This window comes from Nyctibius grandis, chromosome 16 (genome assembly GCF_013368605.1).
Source record: "Nyctibius grandis isolate bNycGra1 chromosome 16, bNycGra1.pri, whole genome shotgun sequence".
NCBI classification, from domain to species: domain Eukaryota; kingdom Metazoa; phylum Chordata; class Aves; order Nyctibiiformes; family Nyctibiidae; genus Nyctibius; species Nyctibius grandis.
The window spans coordinates 7,103,585-7,127,916 of record NC_090673.1 but is presented as its reverse complement, the minus strand read 5'-3'; the positions used below and the strand labels follow the sequence as shown (position 1 = coordinate 7,127,916).

Genomic DNA, 24,332 nt, shown 5'->3' with positions numbered 1-24,332 from the left:
CACCCAGCAGAACGCAGGTCTTCCTAACAGGGACAAACGATCAGAAACTATATAAGGGAGAAAGATCTGTCCCAGAACACTGGTTAAATCTCAGCAGGCCTCAATGCCCATGCCTTAAATAACCAGGAACTCCTCATTCTTATTCACAATGGCTGTTTCAGCCACATTTGATTAATATTTTCTTCATAAGGCATATGATTGCAATTAGCATTTCAAATTACCACAGGGACATCTCTACAAACAGTCACAGATGGGAGGACTGCTAACTTTAGATTTCCCTCTGCCAGAACAAGAAGTCGGGAGGAGGGGGAGAGCCTGTTTGTAAGGAGCTCTAGCACTGGCGAAACGCTCGGGAGATTTCAGGCCTGCAAAGCTCTGATCCTTTTTGTTAAGTGAGCTTCAGTCGTGGCATTTAACAGGGAGCTGCTCCACAGGGCACGGCTGAGGCACAAGGCACTTGAGCGCCTTCATGTGAAGGTGCCGGAGCCATTACCTGTTCCTCGTTAGCTCACTACTGCTCCCCGTAACAGGAGCGTACAAAAAGCAACGGAGCCAGTGAGTCACTCCAGATCCTGCTCACGACAGCAGGGAAAAAAATCCTTCAGTCAAAGCTTTAAACGAGCCTCCTCCCATCTCAGAAGGACGCGGACCAAAGAGCGAAGCCATCGCAAGGACAGGGGCCAGCACAAGGGGAAGGAAAGCCTGTCTTTGCAGGAGTTGCCACGTGCGTTATCTCAATCCTGGTGGGATTTCTCCCACCAGGAAACCACACCGGTAACGGGCTGGCAGAGGATATCTCACCATGACAGGGACACCCGACTCCCACCCTCGTCCGGAGGAGGCACCTCCAGCCTCGTTGCCCTTCCCAACTCTCCCGCAGCACCGGCCGCATCACCCGACTCACCGTCTGCCACGGGCACTTTCACGGGCTCGATCCTGGACACGATTTCTGCCAGGTCTGTAAAGGAGGTGGTGGGACAGGTCACGTTCTGAAACACAGAGAGAAGTTTTACAAATGTTAACAAATATACACAAAAAAATCCCAAACAAGTCAAGACTATATAAAAATGACATTAAACAGACAAAGCTCCAGACACACAAATTCTCCACGACTGCCCCCTCAAAAGCCATTACTCATCAGTGAGTAATTCTCAGAACAACTCCTGATGAGGTCTGGTGGCAGAGATGGGATTCCCGAGTGCAAACAGTGGGACAACCTCTAATGGCTCCTCTTCTCCATCCATGCAACAAGAAGCCTTATTAAAAATTTAGCAAACTATAGAAAAGACCACAAAGAACCCCAGGGTCTGGGCTCCGTGACACATAGTGCTCGTTTTCCTTGTTTATCTTTCCTCTCCATCACTGTTTCTTTATAAGAGGAACCGGCTGGGCCAGGTGCAGCCCCCAGGGAGCTTTCACCTTCCCTTGGGAGAAGAAGGGGCTCCAGTGCCCAGGTGAGACATTGCATGTGGTCCAGCCCCAAGCCTGCAGAGCGATGCCATGGGATGCTGCACAGACAGCAGCCCAGGCACTGGGGTGACCAGGACCCACCTGGGGACCTTAGCAACCCATGGAGCTGGAGGTGCTGCAGCGAGCAAGAGCCTGAGGTGCGTGGTCCGCCCGCAAGGAGAAATATTTCCCCACTGTAATTCCTCTTTTCAATAATCCCCTTCTATTTTTACTCTGTCTCCTCCAAGCAGTGGGTTGAGTGTTCTCTATTTTGAGAAGTTGCCTGCTTCAGTTTCTCCTCTAATGAAGCCCAACTTTGGCATTTAAGAACCGTTTTGGTCTTCCCACATGCCGTGCCATGAGCAGCCCTACCTGCCTCCGTGGGGCCAGGCACAAGGTCACCAGCTGGAAACCTGAACACCGCTCACCTGGTTTTAAAACTAGTGGTTTTAATTAGTGCAACAGCACCCACCCCCAGAGGAGAGAGACAGGGAAGAGCTGGCAGGGGGCACATTATCAGCACTGGGCTGCCAGGAATTGCTGTGACAGTCGTCTTTCTAAACCCCCAGCCCTGTCCATGTGCTTCCAGACAGTGCAGTTTCCTAACGCAGGGTTTTTATGAGCAATTCTTTGCTCTTCTGGCAAGAGCACAGATACTGTGAATCATACAGCCCCCGTGGGGGCCACAGCAGAAGCCCATTACAGCTGCAGCAGTTTGCTCTCAGTTGACTTTTAATCCATAACTAACTTTTGATGTAATTTAGTACGGCTAAAGCAAGGTGTGGATCCAGGACAAACAGCTGGTGGGCAGCGGTGGACAGAGAAAAGTCCAGAGGGAATGAAAAGATACCTGTGTGAAATGAAACAGCAGTAGCTTAGGACACACACTTTAAAATACACAGAAGTCAGGAAGCTCAGAAGCTCAGTGTGAACATTAAGGAACAGTCAAGAAGGGTGAGTCAGTCTGGTCTCATTTTGAACATCTGACCTGAATGGTCTCCCAGTGAAGCATATGCAGGAGGCTGTTCCCCAGGACAGGGAAAAAAGCATCTTCATTTGGTGCCACATGACTCAGTGAGGGACACGTGCAAACTCTGGCCACCAAGCAGACACACGGCAATATTCGAGACAATCACCTGTACTCTAAAAACACGGGCTCTTACAAAGCAGAGACGGGCTTTGGAGGGCACAAAAGCCCAGGGCACTGCATGAACCGCTGAACAAAATCCTGCAGCGACCGATGCCAAAAGGTGCTTCAGGAAAACCAGCATCAGCTCACGTGCTCCTGCGGACGAGCTGAGAGGACAGAGGAGCATGAAGGCAACTGTAAGCGCGACCGTACCCACAGGAGCATCTGTTACGGTCACTGACACAGAGTCGATCCTGCGCGTAACCCTGTTAGGGGATGCAGGCGGAGGCAGCTGCACCCCAAAGCCTCAGCACTAAGACTGGAACGTGACTTGTGGGAAACCAGGTGCCTTCCCACACTCGTCTGATGCTTTGCAAACAGGAATTTAATGTTTAAACACTTCCTCTCACTACTTTTAAGGACAAAGCCACACTCCCATCAGTTAATACACGGCAAAGAAGTGTCTCAGAGATTCATTTGAAACCTACTCTAAAACCTTTCTGCTGATATTTTTTTTTTCCAAGGAGGAAAGTACTCTCTTCGGCACAATCTTTATTAAATAAATTAGAGGAGAAAGACAGTTACTATTGTAGTCTGCTAGATTATATTTAGCTTTGACTATGAATAACACTTCAGTAGACAAAACTTCCCCGAGGAGATCCAATTAACGGTATTGCATTATTCTGTGCTGGGGAAGAGCAAAGGTTGTTCAAGCGAACTTTATGTACGGTTCCTGCTGATTGTGTCTTCAGTATTTGCATTTCTGAGACAAGACAAACAGATTGAATGATGAAAGCAAAGGAGAAGTATCTAAATGATTAAATATCTGGAGATTTTAAGTAAAAATTCAATGCTTACAACATGGAAACAAGATGATAAGAAACAGTGCTCAGCTCTCCGAGACGTTCAACACTCCAGAAACAGCTGAAGAACTAAACCATACAGAGCATCAGAACCTTCGCTAATGAAAGGCAAGTTAAAAATATCAGCTGTTATCCCTGGAAGATAGCAGGGCTAAAGGACTTAAGTGACTCTAATGGACTAAGGGGAAAAAAAAAAAAGACAAACACTCCAGTGGGAGCCTGCGATACTTGTTATTTTGTAGAAATAAATCTACTGAAACAAAAGTCAGATGAAAAAAAATCTTGTTTGTTACTGGACTCCAGAGTTTTCAGAGGAAGAGCAGAAGAGCTCCAGGTCCTTGGGAGCACAGCCTGGAAGTGAGCCTCAGCGTCGGTTTGGGGGAATGCACAAAGCCGATGGCTCCCGCCCCGTAACCCGGGCAGGTTGTTGAGTCGCTCTCCTGACCCCATTATTTTCATACTCTTGGTGTCTCAGCAATCAGCACTTTCTGCCTATTACCGAGCACACACGGAAATGCAGTGACAGGCTGTGTCTACAATGAGTACGTGACATATTTCATCTCCAGGGCAGTTGAAGAGCCATAAAAACCAGGGTAGATTATGATAAATGTTCAACATGCTGCTTGATGCACAGCTGTAATGCCATGATTTAACTGAAATATTAGCCTGAATTACTGTATCCCATATAACAGGCAATTTTAAAAGAAGTCTTCTTTAAAAGAATAATTTGTTACAGCAATTAATATGTTTGACATAAAAGTCAGAGGATGAAATAGGACATACAACCATTTCTGAGACACACACAAGTTTCTATCCCTTGACTTCTCCTTATGACTATTAATACACATAAACAAACACGTACCAGCTTATAACTAGTCTGAACTCAAGGTGTTAGATGCAGAATGGGGACCCATCTTCTGCAGCTCAGACTAATGTATCTCCTAGCCCAGGTCATCTTCCCAGTAAGAAATAACAAGCTGATGAGTTCAGGGCTCCTCAGGCCACTCGGATCACCAGCTGGTTTCCCATAAAGCTCAGTCCCTCTGTGCTCCTCCCACAGCCATTCACCCTGCCAGGCAGCGTGGGTGGGATTCATGGATGACAGCAGTCCTCAGCGCCAGTCCCCTTGGCTCCTTTCACATGGCCGGAGCCGAGCGTGCCATTCATCTTACCCCAGTGGAGCCACTTCCATTTCACCAAGTGACTCACACCCTACAGAGCTCATCTCTCTCTGGTGACAAATGGGGGTCTGGAGCAACTGGCTCAGATGTGGGCATCATCCACCCCTCGCTGCTGGGCTAATGCCCACCCTGCAAGTCCTGCCCTTCCTCTCCCCTTGCTCACGCCATCTCACTCCTAGCAAAAGCGCTCTCCCGTCATTCTCTGGAAGAGCTGCAAATCCTCAATGTCATATTTCACCTCTATTGACTTTCCTTAGGGAGGCTCACTACAGCTATGATACATTTTGGCAATCACTTAAAATATTGCTGCTCATTGCCCTATCTCTAAAAGACGATAAAGATGAATTACTGGGTAAAACATGAAGCCTCTGTAGCACTTGGGGTTTAAATCAGAGGAATTCAAAGGAGGGTAAGGATAACAAGCCAATATATTATAATATTGTACCCAAGTCCTCAAAAAGGTGATAACTGTTTCGTAAAAACAACTGAAACTTCCTTGCCAAGAAATTCAGTCAGTCCCTGAGTTACTGAACTAACTCTAGAGGCTGCCCTCAATCCTTAAACTGTAAAACCAAGACATTTTTATCCTACTTTTGAGCAGAAATCTTAATGGCACTGTAACCACACAGCGACACTACGTAGCCTGTAGATTCACCACAATCTGGCATTTTCCAAACTGTACATTAACTGCTCGGATGTGCTGAAGCGAGCAGAACAAGGTGCGTGAAAGCCAGTACCACGGCAGCACTGCAAGGGAGAAACGTATGGCTCTGCAGGGATCTTCCTTGGCTACAAACACATCTCCAGCAAGGGTTTAATTCAGGTTTTCTGGAATCATTTGAGAACTATTTGAGTCACATCCTGAAAGCCAGCAATGGCTGAGATCAATGCCAGCAATCCCGATTCACATCCTCTGTGATGAGCACCCGGTAGCTGGTGGGAGACAGCCACTGCCCTGGCAGACCAGTTTCTAGTAGCAAGAAAAACATCCAGGTACCACCTAAAGTTTGTGGCACAAGAATAAATTAAAAAATTCTTAGTAGGTTACTCGTTCCAACCCAGCATTACTGAGGCATGCAGTCTGCACACACGTTCAAGCACTGGGTACAAGCATGGCCCACCATCCTTCAAGGGCATTTGTGTTGTGAATGATTCCAGGTTACCAACACGGTATCAATAAGCTGTTAGAATGAAACAGCACCAGGAGAGCCACCCTACAGAGCACTACCTCAGTTCCTGGAGTCTCAGAGACCCCATCGTACTTGCTGAGGATACGGATGGATCTCTGCATGGGCACGCATCAGGGATGGACAGGCTGGCATCGGAGCCTGGGCTCTGGCAGAGCACACTTTGGCCACACTTGTACCTGATGATCAGAGAAGTGCAGGACCTCATTCATCCAGGCTATGGTTCAAGGAAGAAGCTTCTGAAAAACTGATCATGCCTTTTCTTGACTAAAATACAGTTTTAAGTAATACACGCACGCTCACAATAAGGACTTGAGGCAATCCCTCATTCTCCTTCACACCCCTGCCTGGTTTCTGGGCAGCACGCAATCTGGTGTGTGTCAAGGAGCTCTTGCAGAGTAGTGCATTTAAACCCAACACTTACATCAGTCTTGGATTTGCAGGTCTCTTGCCTGTCTCTTAGCATCTTGTCAAGGACTTCGCTCCTACACCAGACATTAAAGACTGTTTTCCCGTGCTGATATCCCACTTCCTGAAAAAAAAGAGAGTTGGGGGGGAGGGGGAAAAAAAGCAATTAATAGCTAAAAATCCATTATGTTACAATGTTTTGCAAATCAGAGGTCTAGCCGAAAGCCAGGATGTACTTTTGCTACCTTCCAGCCTCAGCTACATAAGCTGTTCGGCCTAAGAATCAGGGGAACGATTAAGCAAACAAGGTGCTATTTTAAGTCCAAACACTAACTTGACCTCTGACCCGACCATATGCAATGAAAAGTGCCACCTGACACAACTATTTTTACAGCAGTGGCTTCAAGCAGGCTGTTCACAGAATAATGCCATATAAAGAGAAGCTTAAGATGCGTACGTGTACGCCCTTCCAGTACTGGCTCTTTCTTTGGAAGAAGGTAACACCACATATTAATTTGTGTCTTCTCCCCTCTCGTCTCAAGAATAGCCAAGAAAACTTTCCTAGCAAAAATAGTTACCGTAGGGCAGCCAGTTCCAAAGTCTCCTGCAATGAGTTAAGCCAGACAGCACTGAACATGCAAGCGTCAGTTTGCTGGAGCAGGAATGATGGCCCATGGACACCACCGAACCCACAAACTCCACGTTCCTCTAATTTAAAAGTATAAAGTAATTTGGGCTTGGAATAATAACACAGCACTGCATCGTTAGCATGGCAAAAACTGGAAAAAATAAACTGATTGCTCCAAGTTTTACTCCTTTTCTAACAAGACAGTAGAAATGGCGTTGAAAAAAACCAAAAGATGGGGGAGCAGGCGCCAGGAGCCCTTGATCCCGTTTCCAGCTCTCGCGCTGGCAGCACACACTAAATCTCAGGTGCGCATGGCAGCTCCGAGGGCTGGGAGCAGCCCTGGCTGAGCTGGTGTTGTCTCTCCTCTGGATTTTGGACCAGGGTTCAAAGACAGGAGGCACTCAGGCTGGAATTCACCTCCCGTAATCCATCGTAGCTCCTCAGCCCGGGGGGTATGTGATTACTCGGGAGGAAAAGGGACTTGACAGATCTGCAACTGGCTGGGTCAGGCTGATCCAAAATAACTGTGAGACCCTGAGCTCTGGGAAATGACGTGCAGCCAACGTACCGCTCTAGGCTGGTACAGAGAGGGGTTTTGCCCAGAAGAGGGGGATTTTTGTTCGTTTGAATGTGCTCAATGGTTATATGGTGCCCATCTCTCTCCTGACAAATCCAGGTACATAGCTGGAATAAACCCCCCCACTACTTCACAGCCTGTAACAGTAAAGCAATGCCTAGGATGCCCTTTAAGGTCAGCACAGTTTAAAGTGTCCCTGCGGACAGAAGTTATTTAGCTGCACTGCAGGGAATGAAAATCCAGGAGGGCGCTGCCCCTCCAAACCTGCAGCATCTCGTGCCAAGAACTCACTCACAGAAAGTGACATCTTTGAGGAACCGCACTTTTCTCCAGTGCGGAGAAAAATTCCACGGAGAAAAATTTGCCTGGCGTCTTTAAATCTCTTTAATGACACCAAATTAGACAGAGACAGAACAATGACTTGACAGCTTACGATCTGTTACTGTGATGAACTATCAGATCCGTTCATCAAGGTTTTCACAACCGCCAGGGCACTCCATCTAGTGAAGAATATTATTTATCAGCAAAGCCTCAGATCCACATTTGGCAGACAGCACTGTTTGCCCAGGGGCTATGAGACACCAAATATCCTTGAGAAAATATTTATATTGGGGAAATCAGCTGGTGGTTTGGAATAGCTGCTGTCCTAAGGACTCTCTCCAATGTGAATCTGCAGGGCTTAACTGTCTTACTGGTTTTGTTTAGTATTTAGAAGATGGTATCAGAGAAATCAACCTGCAGCCTAATGAGTATTGTAGGTTCTCACTACATCTATAAAGGAGATTAAGTTAAAGAAAAATTGGTGATGTGGGTTTTTTTTCCCCAGCCTAGGAGAAGAGCAAAGCTGTGCAGAAACATCTGAAGATGGAAGATGCAAAGAATGGAGAGAGATGGTAAAATAACTTCCTTGACAAGCAACAGTGAGCCAGGATTGCTGTCATTACCCCAGCCTGGGCACAAACAGTTTTGTTGTGAATGCTGAATTATGTCACTAAGACAATTCAACTGCGCACCTGGAGTCAGCTCTTCCCATGCTGGTTTCTGATACATAAACAACCAAAACTAAATCCCAGAGATGTGTAACCTGGTCTTACCCTTTTGTGACCTGGTACCACCCTTTTTACAACGTCCTTTCACTGACATTGCTGCCATTTTCCTGATACTCTTATCAGGTGCAGAGGAATTGTGGATGATATGTTTTATTAATAGAAGTGTTGAAATGTTAACCGAGCCAGATATTTTAGCTTGTTGCCCTCCATTTCAGTGATTCATGGCCTCCCCTACAGGCTTCTTCAAATCTCTGACGTGACAACAAGCCACATAATGGAGGGAGAGAAACGACATCACTTGACAAACCCCAACTGCCCAAAGCAGCTCAGACACCCAAGAGTTTTTACCAAGCGGTTGAGCAAGAATTGTCATGACAGAGAGTGAGGCAACCATTCTGTTCACAGGTCATTACATAAACAAGATCACTAACTCGATTTCTGCTGTTAATCCAATCTCACCGCCATGATACCACTCCACAGCATTATTTAGCATTGATTATTCACTCTGTGCCAACTGACTTCTCCGCCAGCTTAGGCACTAATCAGCATCACAAAGCAGCAGATTTCTGTGGAAAGGCAACACGGGGGAATTGCCTTTGCCAGGATGCACTTACGCAGATTTCATCGAATTTCCCGAAGTCCAGGGTTCGGTATCGGTCGATGGGCGGCCGGATGTACTCGCAGTAACCGCTGTTCTTCACCATCTCCAGCTGCCGCACGCAGCACACGTAGGCAAGCCGCGTCTGGATCTCTGCCATATTCAGCACCTGCCAACCAGGCCAGACACACCAATCATGATTAATTCAGAAATTTCATTTCAGAATACGTTCTGTTTTCATAATGGAAATTTTCTTTTCCAAGAGCGCACAGAAGCCCACTGAAGCCTTCACACATCAGCACCTCCATCTGTTTCCCAGGCAGTGTGGACAGCTAGCCAATGAGTCTCCACAACCCACAGCAGAAAAGGAATTGCCTTCAAACATATTTCTGCAGTTCAAGGCTGAACGGAGTCTTTTATTCCAGGATATAGTGGGACTTTGAGAGACCTGTGCTGAGGTGAGAGGGGCCCAGTGACCCTTCAAGGCAGAATTCAGTGATGATCTCTCCAGTACCAGGGCAGAGATTTTGCAGAATGGTTGAGGTTGGCAGGGACCTTTCGAGATCATCTAGTCCAACCCTTTTGGCTCAAGTAGGGTCAGCTGGGGCAGGTTGTCCAAGACCACATCCAGTTGAAGTCTGAATATCTCCACAGATGGAGACTCTACAATCTCTCTGGCTGGCCAGTGTTTCACCACCCCCAGTGAAAGTGTTTTCTGGTGTTCAGAAGGAACCCCACGATTTTGTGTGTGCCTATTGCCATTTGGGCAGTTGTAATATTTCACCGGGCACTACTGAGAAGAGTTGAGGTCTTCCATTTTCCCCCACCAAACGCTTCCACTACATGCTGGGAGCATGGTCAACTCTGCCAAGGCACAGCAGGGCACACCACAGCTGCACCAACCCTAAAAGGCCACTTCTCAGGGAGATGAGACCTCTTCAGGGATGGGAGTCATTGCAGAGGAAAAGCTTTCAATTACAGAGCAGCACCCACAGCTTGTAGTATTTTCCCTGACTTTGGAAAGCACAAACAAGTATTTTGCTTCCAATTCCAACAGGGGAACGTGTTAATTGTAGTTGGGAGGGAAGAACAACCAACAGCATTCACTTGGGGGATAGCTGCAGAGCCAGATAATTTAAAAAATGGAGAAGAGTAACAGAACTGGCCTGACTGCCTGCAACAAGAAAAAAACCCATCATCATACTCTGCAGCCCAGTGTTTATCAGTAGCAGTAATGTTAATTACTGCCTAGCGCTAAAATCTCCCTAAATCAACAGTTCAGAGACATATAGGGTAGAAACACTGCATTACTTTAATTGGTAAAATTTGTGAATTCTGACTTTATTAAAGCTTACTGCACCTCTAAGAAAAGGTTTCATTGTTCTAACAATTCTACCGTCCCCTTCCCAGACTGGGGCTCTACCCTCTCCCATCTCGCTGCCTTTCCTTTGGCATTAGGGCACTGCCCAGCTTGTTTGGTCCATAAGTAAGAGCTGAAAGTGAAGAAACAAGACTGTCTGTCACCAGGCTGGCTCCCAGAACGAGCAAGGGGAAGCGTCCAGTTGCGTACATAAAAACAGCTGCCAGTTTAATATAGTCTGCCATACCTTGACTTTCTCAGCCAGTGGATTCCACCTCTTCCACAGCAGCCACCAGCCAGACAAGCAGTCCCCGTAGTTGGTGAGGTCTGTCTCATCCCGGCTCCCCACATCGATCGCGATCACCACCTTGGCGCCCATGGACCTCGCAACATCAGCTAGCGGGAAAGGAGGTCGGATCAGTACCAGTGCTGCCAACCCTGGCATTGCTCAACCAAAGCTTACGTACGTCCTGCTAGGGAGTGTGTAACCTGACATCATACCTACCGTGAGCATCTCTGAACAGCCTCAGATACAAACATTCGCAGCAACTCTGCTGACACCATCTCCCCAGGGAGGCTCCGACCCCACCAGCTCCATTTCAATGGAGAGATCCAAGCGTGCTGCACGCTCCGCACCCGCCGAGCCCCTGTGTGATCTCAGACTGAGCTCCCATTGCTGAACTGCTGGTAGACATCACTTATGGGGTATGTTTTCCCCCAGATCAGCGGATGACTCTCCCTGAGGACACGCTGTCACCAGAACCAACGTGAAGGCAGCAGCAAAACAGTACGGCAGGGAGCAGGGGAGAGGAGGTCAGATGCACACAGCTAAGGGCCACAGCTACACCACATTAAATATAATGTGAAAGAGCACGTTAAACCCACATTAATTCTACCTCGTGCAGCATTTCTCATGAGAACAAAAGATCTGGGGGACCTGTAGAGAGAACAAGTGGCAGTGGCCTTAAAGAGGAGGGTCAGCAGTGCAGAGGTCAGCCCAACAGATAGAAAGTAATAAAGGAAAGGAGCAGCATGGGAACCAGACAGCCAGGAGAGGCTGGGAGGATTTCAGTCTAAGAAAAGCTTTGGGATCCAAGAAAGTTCCATATTTGGCAGTGGGAGAGAAATGAGGCAACACCTCCCACTTCAGGGTCAGTAAAAGGACTAGGTGCAGCCTTTGGATATGGGCGAGGATTTAGGGACGTGCCAAGGGAGGGAAGAGAAGGACATGTACCTCACAGAATGAATTTATATTTCTTCCACACCCCCTGAGTCCAGGATAGTTGCAGTCTCCAGAACAGTTATGCGTAGGAAAACCACAGCTCTGAAGAGCCAATTTAGATGCTTAATTTAGACACTTACTTAAATCAGATCTGTTCTGTAGCTTGGATTTATATTCCTGGGCTCGTTCCATCTATTGTACCTTTTCCACCCAGTGTCACCTGCATGTGGGCTCTCTGCCTTCTCCAATACTTGCAGGTGGAAAAGGTACCTTGGTTTGCAACTTATACTTCTGCTCACAGACTCAGAGAACGTCAGAGGCAGATTGCGGGGGTCTATTTTGTTTTATTTCCATTTCTGTTTTTTAGGCAAATACAGCCCTGATGGAAAAATATAGTCTGGGTTTGTCTTGAACATGTAAATGCTTTCGGCTGCTCAGAGGCGGCGTCTCTAGCTTAGGTTCCTTCCTCTTTATTTGTACACAATTATAGTCACAAACAGCAATGACACCACATGTCTCTCTTCTATCTTGGCCACTCTCCCGAGCCACCCACCTGCTAATGCTTTCTGACTACGATGACAACCCTGACATAAAACACATCCCAGACACACAAGTGAATTCACACACCTGACCCTTTTGGGTTCAGTCCTCAGAACACCCCAAACTTCACATCGCTCTTTTGAACACCCCATGATTCCACCTCTGCCCTGTGCTAGCAGCTGACCGAGACACCGATGTCTGTCAGCTGAACCCTTCGAGCTCTGGGTGACACCAGTTGGAACAATGAAGAGTTAATGCTTGCTCAGAACTATTCCTTATTCAACTGATACTGTTTGAAAAGAAACTCAAAGACAGACTATATGTTTGCAGTTTCTTTTCTGCTCTCTCCTTTCAGTGAGCACTAAAATGAATTCAAAATTCACTTGGAATTGTACGTTCAGAATATGCCTATTAGGAAATACTTCATAACAAAAAATAGTCTTAATAAAGCCATGACAAAGCAAGCATCCAGGAAACAGAGAACAATGACTCCCTGTAACCACCATGAGATGAAAGGTGTCTGCACTATTTCTCCTCGTTTCCCTTTTTGGGGAAAAATAAAAAAAAAAGACAAAGTTTTTCAGGCTGTTAGACAGGCTGTGTTCTTGGTAACTTCTTCCCAACCGATCTGTGCACCCACCTGGAAGATTGTTGATATAACCTCCATCCATCAAGAGATGCCCATCCTTCGGGTCACAGAGAGGAGGCATATACCCAGAGAGGGACATGCTGGCACGGACATACCTCCACAGAGAGCCTGCAAGAACGAGAGGGAGGGAACGGCAACAGCATTAATTATTGCCACAGAGGCTTTTGCGCTCATTAAAATAATCGGGAGATAGAGGCTCTCCTGAGAATATTGTTAGAAAGTTATTAAAGCAGTTTATTACTTTCTATATGATAAACCTGGCTAGGGGCAAAAAGAAAAAAAAGGATATTCAGATGTACTATCAGGCAGAGGCATTAGAAACCCCAGTTTTAAGCCCATGACTCTCATTTATTGCCTTCAAGGAGATTTCAGCATATGCCTGGCTGTGGGGATCATCTTTAGTGCTTTGTTGAGCTTACAGCAGTACGGAAAGGAAAAGGCTTCTCCTGGGGACAAGGGGATAGGAAGAATAAGCAGATTGAAGTGCATTAGAGCCATTATGTTCTACAGAGATCCACAAACCCCAGACTTTTAGCAAGAGCTCAACATGAAAAATATATGCTGTAGAAGCCCAAAATTTCTGCTTTCCCTGCTCTGTCATAAGCAAACATTTTCACTTGTAAAATCAGTGCAAGTGCATGGTGGCGATCTTATCTCTTCTTAGGCCATTTCTGCTAATAGTGCTGTAAGGAAGAAAGTTATAATCTTTTAAGCTGTTAGAAACAGAAAGTTTCATCAAGTAGAAATTGATCTGATCTGTTTCCTGTAAAACATTCTGCTTTAAGGCTCCCTTTTACTGATTTCTCTCTTAACATTTGCATCAGCTGAATTACAAAGACACTCTATTTCCAAAGAGGTCAAGAGCCTCATCTGAGAAGTGAATCTTTAAAATATCAAAAATAAATAAGACCTGCAGTGTTAGCTCACTTCTCAGTAATTAACTACTTGGTTCTTCAAACAGCAATTCTTTCCAGCAAACCGGGAATTGATTTTTTATTTTCTTTTTAAAATACGTAACAGTTTTGTTCCTAATTATAACCTAAGCACTCCTACTGTTTAGCACAGGTCAATACAGGCAGATTTGGGTTTTATTATTAATAGTTTTAGTTGAGTTGGAACTTCCACCCAAGAAAAATGCTGACTTCTTATGTTACACCCCACAGATGAAACCAAGATGGGCAATTGCAGCAGTTGGGAGCTTCCTTCCTCTCCTTTCAGTAGATTCTGGAGACAACCATAACCATTCTCTACCCAGTTTCTATCCTTATATTAAACTTTCACAGGAACAAGCGGCTGGATGGAGTGAGTTTCCTGACCCAAGCTGGCTTAACCTGCTGCAGAACGGGAATACAAAACCTCTAAGAAAGGTTAATGCTTTGTCTGCGTGTTTTAGCTCCCTCAGTTGCCCTTGGCCAACAAAGCCCCGGTGTCAGGGTAATTTAGGGGTTCCATAACCCGCAGCCTAACGGCAGGAATGGAGAGTCCTGCCTGCGCCGGCTCCAAAGACAAAACATGAGAGATGTGGCAGCAAAGGCTTCAGCTACCCCAGGGGTACCCGGGAGCCTTCTGCTTTCTTCACTGAAGCCTGACTCACTGCACCATTACCCCATATAGACAAAAGGTAAAGCAAGTGTCCCCCAGGGCTGCCACCACGTCCTGACAGCAGAGCAGGCAGCTCGGAGCTTTCTCCTCTGTTCAGTCAGTAAAGTACATTACAGTTTTCCACCAGAGAAATAAAGAGGACTGGACACAAATGAGAACCTAACCCAGCCTCTGCTTCAGGCACAGGAGTCTGTTTATTGGGAAAACAGCTTCCCAACAGCTTCCCTTTATGGGGAATTTGAATCCTGCAGTGGTTTGGTTGCATTAGTTCTGATTTATGGCTAAAACACCTGCACTGCATGAGATGTTTTAAGGAACCAGAATGGTGTCAATGGACCCATTTTCCCTCTAAACAGTGAATACAGCATCTCACTTAATTTCTTCCCAACAGCTCTGCTCCTTGTTATCTGTGTACCACCACAGTTTGGTGCTCAGCAAATAACAGAGAAGGGAGAAACAAAAGGAAAGACAAATTTAAAGGCAAGGAAAACTCCAGGAACAAGGGGTGACATGAAGTCTCACATCGTTATTTACAACCTGCCGCCAGAAAGGCTGCCTGCATACTCACCGTCCGTGTGGACCCTCATTGCTGAGGCAGTGATGTCGGTTGTGATTGTGAAGTAAGGAATCCACAGATCCTGCAACAGAGAAGGTCCCAGTTTTACTAAATCTGTAACCTTGCACTTAAACTAAAACCCATGCCTAACACAAACCAAAGCAACAACCTCTGTAGAGAGCGCTGTAGACACAAAAGCCTGCATGGATGGAGAAAAACCCGTGAGCCCTGTGTTTAAGTTCATAAATTTGTTTCTTACGCAAAAGTTTCATGCAGAATCAAGACAGACAAAAGTCCTTCTTTCCTTTTTTTAATAGCAAATACTTGTTCCAGAAAACTGTCCAGCACACAGAGCAGCACAGAAACCTCATCACTCAAACCAGGAGCTCACCTTCTTTCTCATATCTGTTGTTCTTTCAGATGAAATGTGGGGGTCTGATGATAACTCTCACCTGAAGAGATCCCTAGGCTGTTTATTGCAGGAGGACATGAAGGGAAGGCTCACCTTTTATCTAGTTCACTAAATACCTGCTGCTTTTGGCCTCCCCTGGAGATATGGCACTAAGCTAGAAAGACCTTTGATCTCACCCAGTATGGTCATTCTTGCATTTCACCCAACAGTTTCCACTCAAGGTGGTGTTGATCCACTACACAGAGCAAGTCTTCCATAATCGTATTCACCATGGATGAGCATGCAACTACTCAGTTCCCTGGGAACCCAACCTAAGACTGTAGCGGGCAGTATCTTCCTTGCCTCAGTTCCTGAGACCCCAGAGCCCAAGGCAATGAGAGGGAAAAACATGAGTCATGGCCTTTTGACTAAATGCCTTTCAGTTTGTTCCTTGTGGTTATGAAGCTAGTCATTTCAGCAGAGGATGGAGCGCAGTGCTGCTGACACCCAAAGCTGCCTGGAGTCAAAGAGAACACCACAAAGCTTTGCAGCATCACCTCCAGGAACAAAGGATCCTGCAAGGTACATCTTCAAGAAGATCCCAGAGGTTGCTTGTTTACAGAGTAAAACAGCAGTGAGGAGTGTGGTACATAACCTGCCTAAGGAGGAGGATGATATACAACAAGAATGGCCTTGCTAAGTCCTTCACAAGTTTATTCAACACGGGCTAAATCAAACTAACAAGCCCTGCTCCTGGCAGGGGAAGTTCTCATTTTTGTTTCAGCCATGTCTGTACTCACATCCCACTAGCTGGAAAAAACTGAATAGGAAGGTGGCCTTCCAAATGCACTGGCGTTTGATGGAGAGAAGACAGTTTTGGAAAGTCTCTGTGGTGTCTAATGAAAGGGTTGCCTGCAAAGGGGGAGGAGGAGGACTTGTTTGAATTGAACTTATGCCCAGAAAACAGCAGCTGATACTTCTCTGTCAGTCACACAGAACTGAATGAAAACTGAAGAGGTAAACCTGCTTTCCCATCCAGCCAGCCTCTTTGTTCATGGGACAAGGTGTCTGGGCCCTCCTTAGCATGGCTTTGATGTGCCTTAAATTCAAGCCAAACAAGGGTTTGGACTCCAGCTGTCAGTACGAGCTGAGCAGCACTCCCTCTCTGGTCAGTTTGTGTTGCTGGGATAAGTTTCCGTGCTGTTTGATACAAAATTCTGAACTCCCAAGGAGGTGTTTTTTTTTCTAACGAGTTTAATCTCTTAATCAGCTCTGCAAAGATGGTGGAATTGGGGAGGACTAACAGATGCTGCACAAGTATTACAACCCATCTGGTATAAATGCCATAGGAGGGCGGATGAATAAAGTGTGACTACGAGAGTATTAGGGGTGCCTCTCCATGCTAAAGATATTCTGATGATTGCAGATCTTGGTGCATCAACCACATTTTAAGCAAAAATAGGGGAATGGGGAAAGAAGTCTGTCTGAGACTTCATATTCATGCAAACACATGCACGATGGAAACTAAACCAAGACCTATCACGCAGTAATGAAGACTGCATTTCTCAGACATCGTTTCATTTATTTTCAGGACAGAGCATTATTCAAGTCTGAAATAGGCTTGATAAGACTCTCTTCTGATTCCTCACACCTGAACCTTCAGCTGAGATGACTTGCAAGAGCAATTTGTGCCTCTGGCATGAGAGATCAAAATTCCAGAGCCTGGTACTCCCCTGGAAGGACAGCTAATTTCAGAGGAGCAATAACTATTTCCTGAGAAATATCTTTGAAGCACCCAGCCCTGGCTTTCTGCGTGCTTTCCTGGGAGAACTTGCACAGGCTGATCTCTTCTCGTGGACCGCCTTTGGCTGACATCTGTAGCAGCAATCACGGGGGTTGCTGGTAACCAGGGCTACCCCACAAACAGCACTGCTGGGAATCAGGAGACACCTACGTTACAAGGGTTGTGAGAGAGCAAAATTAAGAGAAGATGGAAACTTCCCTTTCAACGTCAGAAATAACAGCTCAACGTAAGTGCTTCTGGTGTGCCTTAAGGGTGTCTCAGACCTGATTTGCAGAAAAGTGATAAAACAGTCTCAGCAATTCTACTTCTGTGACACAATTTTAACTTCTGCTCTCAAACAACTGTATACCTTTACCAAACAGAACAGAAGTAGCTACAAATAATCTACTCTGTGTTTTCTAAATCCAAAATGAAAGAATAAGCTCCTTCCTATATTCATGTAACATCACATTCACAGTTCTAAAATGTTTTCAGTCATCCCACAGCCCTGTATCTCATACTAGCATGGAAGAAAGCTATTTCTGCTACAACAGAATACAGTGACATCATTTACAATACATAAAGTGAATAAGCAACCTACCTCTATCTGCTTATCTTTGAAGATGTTGTTGATGCTGTTGTTAAAAGCTGCTCCAGAAAACATAGATGTTATTGGATATGTCAAGTCTAGAATAGTCTTAAACACTGAATTCATAACCTAAAAAGAAAGGGAAAAAAAAAAGGCATTTCAAAGGTAAATATGTGCAAGAATCCATATTAATGTATGCATTAACGTATGCAATTCGAGAGACATCATATTCCCGATTCTACAGCCAACACGCTGGAAGCGTTGCTATTTTAAGTACAAAAGTTGTCAAGGGGACAGAAAGACAACTACAAAAACTACAACCAGTAACTCCCTGTCTGGTGCCATACATTTAAAAGAAAAAGCAAACTCTGTAGCCAGTTTGCAATAAGGCTACAGAAAAATGTACATTTGCATTGCTTCCCTTCTACCCACAAATCAAGATGTCCCTCTAAAGCAGCGTGCATGGGCACAGGTTTCTGCCTTAACAAATGCACGTGAACAATACAGTTTAATTCTTGAATTTTTTTTTTTTAATAACAGATATGATTAGTTATCTCCCTCTTCATTATCCTTTTGCGTTGAAACTTCAGCTTATTTAAAGTCTTCCACGGGGTATGTGCAGTTTACCCGCGTGGAAGGGAAATCCTAAATCTGTAACATAGGAATTGATGTAAACACTTGTAGATCTCATCTCATTTCTGGATCACACCTGATTTTTCTTCCAATCTGAACACTTTTTTATTGTAAGTGTAAGCCCTTACAAAGACATATCCGTGACTCTCTGGGACTGCAACGAGGTTAAGTCAGTCACAACCTAAAGAGCTTTAAACACACTCGCTGTGGATTACTGTCAGTTATTTTTCATTCCCAAAATGAGTTATTGTGCTCTTCACCCGCTGCTCGCAGCCAGCATTTAGATCCCAGTATGGGCACTCCACATAAGCTAGATAAACCAAATCGCATGGGATTTCCTGAAGCACTATAGGTACCTATTACATCCCATAACAGCCGCTGGCCCCGTCACACATGTCTCCTCTAAACACACATATACTGTAATTAAACTTTCATGGATTCTTTTTTTCTCGTTTCAAGTGCATTACATCCGTGCACTAACTTAGAAGATAAAATGATGAAAATACCTGAACTGTATGGCATTATGGCCACCGTATTTGTCCCATCACCATGCTATTGGTCTCAAATCCTAATAAATCCTAACAAAATTCAATGCCCAATATATTACATCACGCTCAGTTAAAATGCAACAGAAGACAAAAAACCCCAATTAACTAATTTGCAATTAAATAGGGTTTCACTGGATTAAATATTTCTATTAAATGAAATACCTTCTCTCTCTACATGTTCTCTATAATTTAACAGACAATATGGCATTGTACCCAGGCAGAGATCGACAGCACAAAACAGCCTCTAAACCTGCAGTCTGTTAAAGGATCTGTGATCAACATCTGGCCTTTGCTTTACTCTAGCAATGATTTAAAGAGCAGGATTAGCCTATATTGTCATGTCCAGCTGCTTTTAAATATATAGTAGGTATCTGCCCAGAGAATACATGTCCAAGTATAAAAAAAAAAAAAGAAAAAAAGATCCTTAAAAAGAAGTATATGAACAGGAAACATGGGAGAATGTAAAAGCCTCAGCACAAAGCCAACTATGAACCTGTCACCTTCATTCACATCCTCATTTTAGGTTCTGAAGGGGCAAGGACAGCATGCCAACCTAACTATAGACATATACTATATACCCAGCTTCAGAGTGAAATGGAATTAGTTTTGTACTTAAAACAGGGATTTGGTCTCTGACATTACTTAAAATGATTAAATCAGGGAAAGAGGCATTTACAAAAAGTCCTTTATTTAATACTGAAGAAAAATATCTCCAACTTAGTACCAAACATCGGGCTATCCTTGCTGCAAATGATCTTTATAATGCTGAGCCTCTACGTTTTCCCTGCAATTAATGCTCACAGTAATCTTGTACATGAACAAAACACTTCCAATTAATGGGTATTTCTTAATATTCTCATTTCTCATAACTGGGAGATGCCCTTTTAGCTGATGCTGATGGCCAACAGCCTCCCTCAGCCTTCCAAGAACAGCTGCCACCACCTACCATTCTTGAGATAAATTAAAGATGACCCTTTGGGAAGGCAGCCAGAGCCTTCTGACTCCTGCTCCACTTCAGACTTATCTACTAACCCACAGCACAAGGGTCAACACCAGCGTCTCCAAGAACAACACAGCTTCGGTTCCCTCCAGCCCAGTGACGGGAAGCACAGCCTTAAGGCACCTCTACCAATTCCCTTAGGAGAGAGCAGGTATTTTACAATTCTTCATTAACTTCTCATGAACTTCCATTTCTACAGCTCTGCTGCAAGATGAGCTTTCTTATTAAGAAGACCTTCAAACCAAAAATTATTTTTAAAAGCTACCCTGTGCTATGAGGCAACTTCAACAAGGAAGGGACAAGGTTCTTCTGCTCAAGAAGAGCAGAAGAAGAGCAAACGCACGTGATGATGGACAAAAAGAAGCTTGAATTGTAATCTCTGGGTATTTTGTTCTTTGATGCTGACGCTGGTTTACAACCATTCTAAAACCAGGATAATCCCAGGATTTTTCAGTGTTCCTGATTATAAAAAAAGTGCAAGGGTATGGGAAAACTTCTTGTAAGATCAAAAATTTTAAACAACAGAACAGATTAGATATTTTTTAAACTACTAGAGATAGCATCCAGAATTTCCTTTAGTGTCTTTTCAGTGTTCACATATAAAGTTTCAATGAAACAAGCAAAGGAATTCACAAAGAAAAAAATGTTAAAGACAAAATAAAAAACTTAACTCCGGCCAACAGTTTCAGATAAACAGCACTACAGGGAATATTTATCCTGAAGGCAGGAATAACATATAATAGAAGTTCAGATTTAAAGGTGAACTATTAAGAAATCTAAGAGTTGAAGAAAATTAAAATTAATCCATCTAAGAAACCGTAACCATCGCAGAGTCGGGTGAAGAAGAAAGGCGCGGTAAGTAAATGTATGTTTAAAATCAGATTCAGATGTTCTGATCCTGCAACATTAACGTGTCATCTGCATGACCATTAGCTGACACGGTCGCTACGGGGCAGAAATAGGACAGTTTGGTGCCTTAACTGGGCATTTCAAAGCACTAGGCAAGTCTGGATTTTGCGTGCAACCTTTTAGCTGAATTTCCCAAATGATAATGTTTGATTTAGGGTTAATTTCAACATCCCAAATAATATGATTGAAATGGTAAATATGAACCATCAGGCCTTATCACTACACGAAAACAGATTTTTCCTGTACCTCTCGGTATAACAAATTTTTAATATTTAACAAAAACACACCCAGTATTTTTGCCTCCTGTTATTAATAATCTCAAATACAGAATTTCACCTGAAAGGCAACGAGAGGGAACACCTCAACTGGCTTACAAGGGAAAAGCAATCTGCCCTGGTTTAATTTTTGCAAGCAAAGAAACCTAGTGAATAAAACCTTCAAAACCGGTTGATAAAGTTTTAAAAAGAGGCAATTAAGAAGCACCAAAGCACAGCAGAGCCCACCTTGGCAGCCCGACACTGTCCTCGAGCGCCAGCAGGCTGGAGGACACCCAAAGCAGGTTCTCTGCTGCAGCTCATCAACCCAATTTCGGAGACAACATGTGCATATTCATTAACGTGCAATCTGTAACGAACTTATTTATTTAGGATTCACCGCACGCTTTAAAGCTGCTTCAGCCCGTATTACCTTTCGCTGTGCCTGAACCAGTGCTAAGGCACAGGAACCAAGACTCCCTTCACCTGCGGGACTGGGACCAGTTTACTTTGCTGATCTCCTCCAGTCAGGAGGTATCTTTCCCATAATATCCTGCCCCCTCTTCATGCCAATCTAATTTGGCAACGTTTGCCTGCTGAGCTCAGATTTTGTGTTTGTTTGCAGGGATCTGTCCTTGTAGCTGTTGTTACAGGGGAAGATCTGGCGTACGAACAAAAGCAAACAGTGTAGGATGCAAAGCGGTTTACAGAACACCGCCCCTACTAACGATGCTCTCCCTCGGACTCCCACAGCGAAAGGGCCCTCCATGGTCCCCGTCGCGTGGGCATCCCACCCTTCCCCACTAACCCTTCTGCTGGGCCACGCAGGGCAGCTGCAGGCTGCCACCATGCTCCTAAGCCAGCCTTAACCTGCACCCGGTCCCACATGGGCATCACGGGTATGGCAGAAAACAGCTGGTGTAACGGATCCAGAAGAGTATCGGGATCCAGTCTGACAGCAGCTTGATGTGACCCACACCGGGGCTGATGGTTCTGCCTCCCACTGCCCTGGGCCAGCACGGCCACCTTTGCAGCGGGCAGCTCTGGAAGCTGAGCTGGCCAGAAACCAGGACAGAAAAAACAAAAGGGATGAATTTTTGGCCAGACCAGCTCGTTAAACCACAGCATCTCCCAACGCACGAATACTAGAGCAGCATCAGGGAGAGGCAGAACCTAATGGCTGCGACCTCAGAAACGCCCCACGTCTATTTTAGCTGTCATGCAACTATAGACAGTAAACGACTGCACCTTCCCAGCCCTTCTTAATTCTCTTATGGGAAGCTTTTTAGCTACACATTCCTACAACCATATTCCCTTCAACAGTAGAATATTCCATTCTTTGTGAAATATTTATACTTTGAAATATTAACTCTCCAGCGAAAAAACAAGAAAACTCAACAATCTGGAAACATGATTAAACACAGGCACAGAAGACACACAGAGAAAAACACAGGGAACTAATGTGACTGGTAATTTTCATACCACTCTGTATTTTGACAAAAAAAAAAAGTAATTTATTTCTTTGCTGCTTCATTAGGTCCAGAAAACACATCCCATTAAAAATACCCCTTCTCCCAGACCCAATTGTACAACTAGAGATATGCCAATTTCTAAAGAAAAAAACCCAAACAACCCAAAACCAAAAAAAACAAAAAAACAAAAAAACAAAAAGAGAAATAACTGCAGGACAAAACCAGCATTTCTTTTGATGGTTTTAAAAAAGAAATTAATATCAGAGTTATCTAAGCCATCATAGCGAACACTTTTCCAAAACCCCCACAGGCTACAAAAGCCAGGCTGCAAGGTTTTGCACAAAGAGCACTCAGCAATAACCTTCACCAGCAAAAGCTCACAGGCTTCAGAGGAGCAGAATCAGCAGCTTCTGGAGCAGAAGCTCGAGCCCTTTTTGCATGACGTTGGGTTTATCGAAGGACGCTGCCCAGAGCATCCCTTGCACAGCAGCTGCCTCCTGCAGCCGTCCACGCGATGCTGCTCTGCAGGACAGCAGGGACAGCCCTGCAACTTTAGGACACTGGGAATTTGGGGCTTATCTGGTGGATTTGTCACCTTGCTCACACTCGGTCCCTTCAGGTGGATCTTCTGTGAATCCCCAACAAACCTCCCTGCTACTACACGCAGAGCCGGTGCTCAGCGAAAGGAGCCACTCTCCTTGCTCTGTCCACAGTCCCAGCCACACAATACAAGAGAAAAATAACTCAGAATAGCCACTGTTAAAAGGATTCACAATCCCTCAAGCTACTTTGTACATTAGCTGTGATCTGAACTTGGAGAGAGGGTTTTCATGGCTTGCTTCAATTTACAATGCAACCACTTTGCTGGACTGTGCTGTTAACAGTGAAAAGGGCTTCACACAGAGCAGTCTTTTCTTTTTTCATTCTCAAACCCTTGAACAATTTCTGGTTTGGATGTGGACCTGGCAACCTCGTCAGAACAATCATGAAAAACCTCAAGTAAATCCATTCTTCATTAAGAAGATGAAATGCTTGCTCTAACAGAGGACACTAACCTCTCTTCCCGCTACTTATTTGCGGATTTTAACGTACCAATACCTGAAAGAGCCCGAGGCTGGACCAAAACCTGCCTTTTCCTTTGCAAAATGTTCTCCGAGCTTTGCAATTTGTGTTCAAAAGTTAATCAATAGATTAAATTTCTTCTTTTCATCTTTAACTATTTCTGGTAAAAGCGAGCGTGATTCCACATTAGGCTGGCGAGCTCAAGAGCCGCAATGCTGGAAATGAAGCCGGCTTCGATGGGAGCACAGCCCTGAGAAGCCCAGAAAACAGCATTTCCAGCTCTGCATCACCCCCTGCACAGAAGAGATCTGACAAGTTCACAAACAAGAGGAGATTAATCCTCTGGATAAATGCACGGAGGAAAATTCCATCGCTCCAGTCTAACGAAAAGCAATGGAGAGAGGGCAGTGAGCCACAGATGGCTGGAGGGGAGGAAAACATTGCAGGGAGGCATCGCCACGTGCTCGCCCTGCTCAGATGCTGTCCTGTAAGCATTTGGTAGCGACCAATGTGGGAAATAAAAGTGCAAGGTTAAATGGGTGTTGATACGATTCAGTACAGTTGGTTTCACGTCCTTAAATCTCAAGCCTCCTCCACCTTTGCGATTCCAGCAAACTGCTCTGTATCATAAACAGTTTATGTTTCGAGTGTCTCCCAACCCTGCCAGGCACAGGCAGTTCTTAAATAAAAAGC

At 45.0% G+C, this 24,332-nt stretch overlaps 1 protein-coding gene across 4 annotated transcripts in view; it reads right to left on the bottom strand.

The window, feature by feature from the left end:
- Positions 1 to 24,332, bottom strand: part of PNPLA7 (patatin like phospholipase domain containing 7) — a 117,093-nt gene that overhangs the window by 5,422 nt on the left and 87,339 nt on the right. For all 4 annotated transcript variants that reach the window (XM_068414086.1, XM_068414084.1, XM_068414085.1 and 1 more), the window contains 7 exons: positions 17,774 to 17,890; positions 15,011 to 15,080; positions 12,832 to 12,948; positions 10,677 to 10,825; positions 9,086 to 9,238; positions 6,234 to 6,341; positions 905 to 989 (listed from right to left, as the gene is read on the bottom strand). In XM_068414086.1, coding sequence (XP_068270187.1) covers positions 905 to 989; positions 6,234 to 6,341; positions 9,086 to 9,238; positions 10,677 to 10,825; positions 12,832 to 12,948; positions 15,011 to 15,080; positions 17,774 to 17,890 — 799 coding nt within the window. The remainder of the gene's footprint in view (positions 1 to 904; positions 990 to 6,233; positions 6,342 to 9,085; positions 9,239 to 10,676; positions 10,826 to 12,831; positions 12,949 to 15,010; positions 15,081 to 17,773; positions 17,891 to 24,332) is intronic.